The sequence below is a fragment of the Medicago truncatula genome, chromosome 7 (assembly GCF_003473485.1).
Source record: "Medicago truncatula cultivar Jemalong A17 chromosome 7, MtrunA17r5.0-ANR, whole genome shotgun sequence".
Lineage (NCBI taxonomy): Eukaryota > Viridiplantae > Streptophyta > Magnoliopsida > Fabales > Fabaceae > Medicago > Medicago truncatula.
In genome coordinates, this window is record NC_053048.1 from 5,550,534 (window position 1) to 5,560,714 (window position 10,181).

At 31.7% G+C, this 10,181-nt stretch overlaps 2 protein-coding genes across 2 annotated transcripts; both read left to right on the plus strand.

Moving 5' to 3' along the window:
- The first annotated feature begins 355 nt into the window (after nucleotides 1-355).
- LOC11421144 (chalcone synthase 2) lies at nucleotides 356-1,892 on the plus strand. Its single transcript, XM_003621486.3, has 2 exons — nucleotides 356-654; nucleotides 816-1,892. Exons 1-2 carry the CDS (start codon nucleotides 477-479, stop codon nucleotides 1,805-1,807), a joined length of 1,170 nt encoding a protein of 389 aa, XP_003621534.1. The 5' UTR covers nucleotides 356-476; the 3' UTR covers nucleotides 1,808-1,892.
- Nucleotides 1,893-8,013: 6,121 nt separating this feature from the next.
- LOC11420610 (chalcone synthase 2) lies at nucleotides 8,014-9,833 on the plus strand. The gene is made up of 2 exons (XM_003621488.3): nucleotides 8,014-8,291; nucleotides 8,717-9,833. The coding sequence occupies exons 1-2, from the start codon at nucleotides 8,114-8,116 to the stop codon at nucleotides 9,706-9,708; spliced, it is 1,170 nt and encodes a 389-aa protein (XP_003621536.1). The 5' UTR covers nucleotides 8,014-8,113; the 3' UTR covers nucleotides 9,709-9,833.
- Nucleotides 9,834-10,181: the final 348 nt, after the last annotated feature.

The following is a 10,181-nucleotide window of genomic DNA, read 5'->3' on the forward strand; positions in this document are numbered from 1 at the left end:
CTAATGTTAATGTCGGTGGAATAATTTGGGTTCTTATAGAAGGAAAAAAAAAAAAACTAAAAAGTGCAATTAAGCTAATGAGATATTTGACAATTAGTTTATGAAAGAAATGAAAAAAGGGTTGGACAAAAGAGGATCTTCAAAGACACGCGGGGTATTTCCCACCAAACTCCAACAGGGTCAAGTAATGGACAAAGCAGCCAGCCAGCCAGCCATTATATGTATTATTGGTACCCGACGTTTATATTGAATATAAAATAAAATTTGCATGATGTTAAGAGTTTTAGTCAAACACATGATGTTCAGCTACCCTCCAATATGCACACTACTCTCTTCATATAAAAACCATCTCATCCCAAACATTTCTGCACCACAACACACTTCAACCCTTTTCTTTTCTACAACAAGCACTAAACCTCATTGTCTTCAAATTTCAGTACTACATTTTATTTTTATTTGATACCAAAGATATCAAAATGGTGAGTGTGTCTGAAATTCGTAAAGCTCAAAGGGCAGAAGGTCCTGCAACTATCTTAGCCATTGGCACTGCAAATCCAGCAAATTGTGTTGAACAAAGCACTTATCCTGATTTTTACTTTAAAATTACAAATAGTGAACACAAAACTGAACTCAAAGAGAAATTTCAGCGCATGTGTAAGTATTCTTCTCCTCTATTTATTATTTTGATAAACTTGAGTATAAAAATATTTTTAGATACTTTTCGTTTACATTTATCTTGGTCATTATGTGATTGGTTTTGGTATATATTACCCAAAAACTGATGTGCTAATGTCATTCCATTATAACTACTTCAGGTGATAAATCCATGATCAAGAGGAGATACATGTATCTAACAGAAGAAATTTTGAAAGAAAATCCTAGTGTTTGTGAATACATGGCCCCTTCATTGGATGCTAGGCAAGACATGGTGGTGGTAGAGGTACCTAGACTAGGAAAGGAGGCTGCAGTGAAGGCTATAAAAGAATGGGGTCAACCAAAGTCAAAGATTACTCACTTAATCGTTTGCACCACAAGTGGTGTAGACATGCCCGAAGCTGATTATCAACTCACCAAACTCTTGGGTCTTCGCCCATATGTGAAAAGGTACATGATGTACCAACAAGGGTGTTTTGCAGGTGGCACGGTGCTTCGTTTGGCCAAAGATCTAGCTGAGAACAACAAAGGTGCTCGTGTGTTGGTTGTATGTTCAGAGGTCACCGCTGTCACATTTCGTGGCCCTAGTGATACTCACTTGGACAGTCTTGTTGGACAAGCACTATTTGGAGATGGAGCTGCTGCTCTTATTGTTGGCTCTGACCCCGTACCAGAAATTGAGAAACCTATATTTGAGATGGTTTGGACTGCACAAACAATTGCTCCTGATAGTGAAGGAGCCATTGATGGTCACCTTCGTGAAGCTGGACTAACATTTCACCTTCTTAAAGATGTTCCTGGGATTGTTTCAAAGAACATTACTAAAGCATTGGTTGACGCTTTTGAGCCACTGGGAATTTCTGATTACAACTCAATCTTTTGGATTGCACATCCCGGTGGACCTGCAATTCTAGATCAAGTAGAGCAAAAGTTATCATTGAAGCCTGAAAAGATGAATGCAACTAGAGAAGTGCTCAGTGAATATGGAAATATGTCAAGTGCATGTGTTTTGTTTATCTTAGATGAAATGAGAAAGAAATCAACTAAAGATGGGTTGAAGACAACTGGAGAAGGACTTGAATGGGGTGTGTTATTTGGTTTTGGACCAGGACTTACAATTGAAACGGTTGTTTTGCGCAGTGTCGCTATATGAGATGCTTAATTATTTTGTTTTCATGTATCAATTTTCAATTTGTTTAATTTTTACGTAAGGATGAAATTTCATCTAGTGTTCAACATGTACCCTCATATTAAATAATACACTTGTGATTCACTTTATATTTTTACAATAGTTATTTATTTGACTAAAACTCTGTTTGGTAAAAATAGCGTCTAACCAATTATGAAAGTCACAATAATGCCTCTTGATTTCCTCGGAAAATCTTACAGCCCACCATTAAGGAAGAAAAGAATAATTAGGATCTAATTATTTTAGCTTTAAACTCAATCCCCAAATGGCCTAACCCTAATTCCCTTAGGACTTGTTTTATTCAATTTCTTAAAACTATACATACTTTAATTAACTTATGATACATGCAAAAATATTTCCATAAAATTTCTAAAATAAACGAAAAATAATTGAAATTTCCTCTAAGTTCTATTTAAGAAAATTTCACCAGAGTTTTTCATGTTTTTACAAGTGTCCAGAAAAAGGTTTTCAAATTTTTTTCTCAAAATTAAACGTAGACGTAATTTTAACTGAAGTCGTTTCCATTGCTAAATTGGTGCCAAAAATTCAGATATTCTCGAAACTCATTGGGAATTTTTTTTTTCTCTTTAAAACATCACACACCTAATCATATGGAAAAAATAAATTTGCCATCAAATTGCAAGTTTATCCTTTCACTTGAAAATTTTCTTCTTTTACAATTTTATTTGCACACACATAAACATACATAACAAAATCACTATTTTTGTAAAATTCATAATTCAATGAATTTGTGTTCGAATACCATGAATCATAGGTCCATTTTAAAGGTTTCAACAAAGGAAATTTGAAAGAAAAAAAAAATCCTCCTACCAAAGACATAGGCTTCACGACCAAAATAAAAAGGAAGGAAAAAAAAAATTTGAGTTCAAAGTTCATATTCCTAAATACAAGAAAACAATCATGGTGAATCAAATAATCAAGATCAAACAAAATTCTCCAATGAATAAAATCAAGTTCAAGTCTCATTTTTCTTCAAAAGTTGTCAAAATAAATGTTTTGACAAGAAAAATTTGAAGTTTTGACGAACATCAAAATAACAACTTATCAAAAATTAAACTTTTTACATAAGTATGATCACAATCTCTTGATCTATCATCTAAAATAAGTAAAATTTGAAAATCAAACTCTTTCAACAAAAAAGAAATCAAACTTGAAAAGTCATTTTAACTTAGAATATTTTCACCACTTCATCAAAATCTATTTTTCTAGCAAAACCACTAAGAGGTTTTTCCTTCACAAACCATAAAATAAATTTATCATAAACTTTAAAATAATAACTTTCGTAAAATTTAGAACTTTTCTATAAATCTATGATCACTGCGTATAGATCTATCATTTTATCAAAGTAAAACTTTGAAAACTCTACCTTAGCCTCACAAAATTAATTTGCTCCTAACACACTCTATTCACAATATCAATCTCACATTTTAGCATGTACTCTATTTCTTCCACCCCAAGGCACCATTTCCTTGCTTAATTTGCTCGCGGATGAATTTTACGGTAGTTGTAACTTCCGTGATAAATTACCGATAAAATTTCTTCATCCTTTTTGTGTATAAAATTTTATTCAACCATTTTTTTTTATCTTTCAAAAATTATAATGAAATTGAATTCTCATTACACTCTAGATTGAATTCTCATTATACTCAATGTTTAAAATCCTGGTTTAAAGTTTGACAACAATGGGAGTTTGACAAAATCTAAACATCACAAATCTTTTGTCTGTTTTGTCAAAATTTAACAAAATAAATAATTTTAAGGCTTTCCAGCATCCAGCGCATAAATTCACTCTTAACATAGTCATATACGTCCAAACAAATTTTTTAAAGCCAAATAGCAGTGCACATGTAGACTACAAGAAAATATGTGATTTGCTACGACAATATTTGTAGCTAATTTGGAATAAACGTTTTAGCTAGAAATTTTATAGGCAATTATTTCCTCGTAAAACCGTAGTTAAAAGAAATTTATTCCTAGCAAATCCTTTGTTAATCAACATCAAACTAGTGTTCAAAATGTATTATCCGTAGCAATATAACTATGATTTATCATAGCAAATACGCAACAAAGCTGTAGCAGTAATACGAAGGACTTTACATAGTAATTTCTTAGCAAATCTACAACAATAAAACTATGCAATAATCATAACAATTCCATACCAAATCTACAGATAAAATTTAACTTCAAAATTTTAATTAGAGTTAGCAATTAGGAGATTTTCACCTAATTTTTTTAAAGAAATAAATATATTTAAATCACTACCAACATATATTGACATCAATCTAAGTCGACCAAAGCTTACTAATAAGTATACAAATCCAAAAATTCATATCAACTAAGAAAAGAAAGGATAAGTTATACTAAGTAGTATAAATCTTGAATTGTGATAATTTTATTACAGTGATGATCATGACCGTAAGATTCAGTGTAATCAAGGGTGTGGTAAGTCCATTTCAATAAAACCAGTGATGATACATCTCAGTTTTCAGGCTGCAAAAGGAAAATAAAAAAAACAACAAGTTTAACAGGGGAATGACATGAATCTCTTGACAAAGAACTCAATAGTATATGAAAAAAAAAACCACAGCAAAGAATACTGATACATTCTAAAGCAGGAGGCACAAGACTAAGATCACCAGTTCATCCATAATAACTCAGGCGTCGTGTTCATTTTAATTATTCTAGGCATTCCTTTCAGGATTTTAGCACAAATGTATCAACCATTTGCATTTATGAAATAATCTTTACACGGTTAACACAAACTAACATGTATATAGCATGCACTTGTTAATTATATGCTCAATGAGTTAGATATAACTAAGGAATAATTCCATCACACATATAGAAGACACATGACACGACTCTATTAATTATCTGCTCAAGGATCTCTTAAAAATTGAAAGTGAAACCTCTTTTACGACGGAAGATTAAACAACATAACAATTAGCATAGAAAAGTAATGATGACCTTGACATGGAGTTGCTACATTGACTTCCTTGCAGACTTTTTACTTTCTTTGAACTCATCAACTGCTTGTAGAGCAGCTACAACCATCCCATGAGATTTTTATTTATTTCCGTCTTCAAGAATCAAAAATATTGAAGAGCTTCTAAATTGTTCCTGCATCAAAAAACACATTTAGAAGAGAGTGAGTGAGTGAGTGAGAAACAGAAGGAATAATAGTAATTTTACCTTACAAATGATCTCACTATGAAATCCTCCAAAAAATAGAAGATAATCTTGGGGAAGGTAATATGAATATTTGTAACGATGATCCATGCACCTCAATGATGTTGATGTCTGCTATTGTTTTCAAACTAAAGCATTTCAAATTGTTGAATGAAATAAATAAAAACTCCAATTGAGGAGAAAATGAAGAATTTCATATACTTTAAGGAAGAAAATGAAGAATTTCATATACTTTAGGACCAAATTAAACTTCAACCAATTCATTAAGCACAAAACCGACTAAAGAAAAGGGAGAAGAAATAGCACAGTAAAAGTAACTACTAGTACTCACTCACTAGAATATACAATTTCTCTAGAGATCTTCATCTTCATTGTAGTTCCTCTATATATGTCCTCACTAGTGCAACTGAACTTGTTCTCAATAGCCAGAGCTTTACCAGGTGTAACTTGATTCATATGTATCCTGATCTCATATCATCACCAAATCAAATACAAAAATCCAAAATCAAACACAAAACAAGAAATAGTCTATAGTCTCTATCATTCTCACAAAATCAAACACAAACCTAACAATACACATGTTATACGATGAAGCACATATACGAATACAGACACGATACAGACATTGACACGCCGACACCACTTATAATTTGAGAAAATCACATAATTGTGATTATATGTGTCAGTGTCATACAAGATAGATGTGCGACACTAGGACACGCCTAATCCAAGGAGTGTACGTGCTTCATAGATATTATATTACAAAATTCAAATAAAAAAAATTAGTTGCTTAATCATAATAGACTTAACATCATATCATATTAATACAAAAATCCATGAAAATTCAATACCTTAAATTGCGGCGAAGAAGCGAAATGAACAAGTGAGATCGATTATGATGTGAACAATTCAAATTGAGATCGAGAATCAGTGAGAGTGATTGTGCAAATGAGAATGATTCTGATTATGAGGAACAACGATTCAATCGGTTAGGGATTCTATGATGAAGGATTCTGATTAGGAATTCAATTGATTTTGTGGATGAGAGTTTTCAATGGATGAATTCAAGGAAAAACGATGCATGACTTTGATGGAGAATTAGTTTTCGATTTCGTGGATGAGATTGATTTTCTAAATTAAAGTTTTCAATGAAGAACGATTAAGGGTTCAACCGCTTTGAATGAGAATGAGATATTTGTAATTTTAAGCTAAAAAAGGTAACTACACTAAAAAATTGTGTATTCCGGTAAAAACAAGGGTTAATTTTAATTGAGATTTGCTACCAACACAGTTGATAGTAAAATATTGGTAGCAAATACTACATTTTCTTGTAGTGGTAATCTAAAGAATTTTGTAGTCAACAAACAAATTAAACGAGAGACAGATCTTTTAACAACAAACAGACAATGTAAAAACAAGGGTATTTTTAATTGAGATTTGCTACCAACACAGTTGATAGTAAAATATTTGTAGCAAATACTACATTTTCTTGTAGTGGTAATCTGATGAATTTTGTAGTCAACAAACAAATTAAACGACAGACAGATCTTTTAACAACAAACAGACAATTCACAAAACATAGCATAAACATTTTCATTTTTCAGGGTTTGGAAAAATATAATGATATTATATCTTCATCACCGTAAATGCATACAAAAGCTTGTTTACATTTTTAGGTGCTCGCGGTTGTTGAAATTTGGCTAAAATATGGTTTTAGTCCTTGCAAATATGTCTCGTTTTAGTTTTAGTCCCTGTAAAAAAAAAAAATTTGTTTTTGATCCCTGCAAAAAATTTTGTTTTTGAAAATAGTCCCTGGAGGGACTATTTTCAAAAACAAAAATTTTTGCAGGGACCTTTTATAAAACCAAAATATTTTGCAGGGACCAAAAACTACAAAATTGGTTCAGTTATAATGTGTCACGTATGCAAATCATCACAAAAGTGGGGTCAGAGACTATTTTCAAAAACAAAAAATTTTGCAGGGACCAAAAACAAATTTTTTTTTTACAGGGACTAAAACCAAAACGAGGTATATTTGCAGGGACTAAAACATATTTTAGCCTTGAAATTTTAAACTGAATGTACATCTTGTTTGTTTTTCTCAAAAATCAATAAAACTAATTTTAAAATTTTGACAGTGTCAAGACATTTCATAAAATCATTTCGCAACACAAAGAAAATATCAAAACAACTTTCTTATATATTTCGCAACACATACGAGATTTCAGTAAAATCTACTACCAATATGTAGTCAAACAATAAAAAAAGACTAAAACAAATAAAAAAACTCTATAATTAGCCAATGCTAAACTATGTGTTTTACAACATATATCTTAATAATATTTTATAACAAAGTTTTAAAAACTTTAATTATTTTATATTTTTTATCTTAATATATAACTAATGAAATATTCGTGCATTCGCAGGATTCTTCGACAATTGTTAGATAATGAACATTGTACCAGTATTTTGTTATTTAGTTTATACTTCCTCTGTCTTAAAATAAGTGATTTTTTTAACCGTTGTACACATGCGAATGTACATCTTTGACTTTTAATATCTCTAATTATGTATTAGTAAAAATTATAAAATTTTGATATTTTAAAAATATTTATCGAGACGAATCCAACATCTTACATGCTGAAATTTTTTGTTATATATTAATAAAAAAAAATATGATTGAAGTATGTTGTATGAATACTATTTGTGGTACTATAACAAGTAACTTATTTTGGGCGGGAGGAATAGTTAGGGTTTGACTAGGGTCATCAAAGACATGCTGGGCATTTCCCACCAAACTCCAACAGGGTCAAGTCATGGACAACGCAGCCAGCAATTGTGTGTATTATTGAATTGAATATAAGCATAATGTTAAAAGTTTGAGTCAAACACGTGATGTTCAGCTACCCTCTAATGCACTCTACTCTCAACATATAAAACCTTATCACCACAAACATATTTGCACCACAACACTCTTCAACCCTTTCCTTTACTACAACAAGTACTAAAACTCATTTTGTTCAAATTTTAGTACTTATATTTGCAACTAAAGATATCAAAATGGTGAGTGTGTCTGAAATTCGTAATGCTCAAAGAGCAGAAGGTCCTGCAACTATTTTGGCCATTGGTACTGCAAATCCAGCAAATTGTGTTGAACAAAGCACATATCCTGATTTTTACTTTAAAATCACAAATAGTGAACACAAAACTGAACTTAAGGAGAAATTTCAGCGCATGTGTAAGTATTCTTCTCCTCTATTTATTATTATTTTGATATACTTGAGTATAAAAATATTTTTAGATACTTTACTTTTACATTTATTTCTCTATTATTTTTTAAAGCGAATTGGACTAAATGACACTTTTTTTGGTTCGTTCCTTTTCAAATATATATATTCTTAATATATTTTTTTTTTTTTGAAGGAATGTATTCTTAATATATGATCACCATAGTTAATTACTTAAAATACGGTACATATGTCATTATCTGTAGAAGTCGTGATATTCATATTGCCTAGCAAATTGATAAACATTATTTACATTAAAAGATCAATTATTTTTTCGTCAAAAAAATAAATAAAGAGAATAGTCATTATGTGATTGGTTTTGTATTAATTACCCAAAAATTAATGTGCTAATGTCATTTCATTATAACCACTTCAGGTGATAAATCTATGATCAAGAGGAGATACATGTATCTAACAGAGGAGATTTTGAAAGAAAATCCTAGTGTTTGTGAATACATGGCACCTTCATTGGATGCAAGGCAAGACATGGTGGTGGTAGAGGTACCTAGACTAGGAAAGGAGGCTGCAGTGAAGGCTATAAAAGAATGGGGTCAACCAAAGTCAAAGATTACTCACTTAATCGTTTGCACCACAAGTGGTGTAGACATGCCTGGAGCTGATTATCAACTCACAAAACTCTTGGGCCTTCGTCCATATGTGAAAAGGTATATGATGTACCAACAAGGGTGTTTTGCAGGTGGCACGGTGCTTCGTTTGGCCAAAGATTTGGCTGAGAACAACAAAGGTGCTCGTGTGTTGGTTGTTTGTTCTGAAGTCACCGCTGTCACATTTCGTGGCCCCAGTGATACTCACTTGGACAGCCTTGTTGGGCAAGCATTGTTTGGAGATGGAGCTGCTGCTCTTATTGTTGGTTCTGACCCAGTACCAGAAATTGAGAAACCTATATTTGAGATGGTTTGGACTGCACAAACAATTGCTCCTGATAGTGAAGGAGCCATTGATGGTCACCTTCGTGAAGCTGGACTAACATTTCACCTTCTTAAAGATGTTCCTGGGATTGTCTCAAAGAACATTACTAAAGCATTGGTTGAGGCTTTCGAGCCATTGGGAATTTCTGATTACAACTCAATCTTTTGGATTGCACATCCCGGTGGACCTGCAATTCTAGATCAAGTAGAGCAAAAGTTAGCCTTAAAGCCTGAAAAGATGAATGCAACTAGAGAAGTGCTCAGTGAATATGGAAATATGTCAAGTGCATGTGTTTTGTTTATCTTAGATGAAATGAGAAAGAAATCAACTCAAAACGGATTGAAGACAACGGGAGAAGGACTTGAGTGGGGTGTATTATTTGGTTTTGGACCAGGACTTACCATTGAAACAGTTGTTTTGCGTAGTGTGACCATATGAGATGTTTAATATTTTATTTTCATTTATCGATTTATAATTTGTTTATCTTTTATGTATGGATGTAATTTCATCTAGTGTTTAACATGTACTATCATATTAAAATAAGAGAATTGTGATTACCTTTATATTCTAACAATGGTTATATATTTTACAAAACATCATTTATAATTAAAAACAAAGTCATGTTAACATATTAAAGATGTTGAAGGTGATAAAAATCTGAATAAAGCCAAAAAAAAACATGCAGAAGCAATAAGAGAAAGAAAAGGGAAAATAATTTGGATTATAGTCACTGCTCATTGTACTTCGCTCGACGTGATCTTTGATTGATTGATAAGATTAGGTTGGCACTAACGTGTTTGTCTTTCCGCTTTTATTATCAATGAATGATAAAAATAGTAAAAGATAATTAGGTGAAGGGTAAAATTGAAAGAAAAATATGTCATAACAATATTCTCTGTATAAGGTCATAA

Coding starts and splice junctions, on each gene's coding strand:
- LOC11421144 (XM_003621486.3), top strand. CDS start 477: ATGGTGAGTGTGTCTGAAATTCGTAAAGCTCAAAGGGCAGAAGGTCCT. Junction 655..815: donor AGAGAAATTTCAGCGCATGT/GTAAGTATTCTT, acceptor TAACTACTTCAG/GTGATAAATCCATGATCAAG.
- LOC11420610 (XM_003621488.3), top strand. CDS start 8,114: ATGGTGAGTGTGTCTGAAATTCGTAATGCTCAAAGAGCAGAAGGTCCT. Junction 8,292..8,716: donor GGAGAAATTTCAGCGCATGT/GTAAGTATTCTT, acceptor TAACCACTTCAG/GTGATAAATCTATGATCAAG.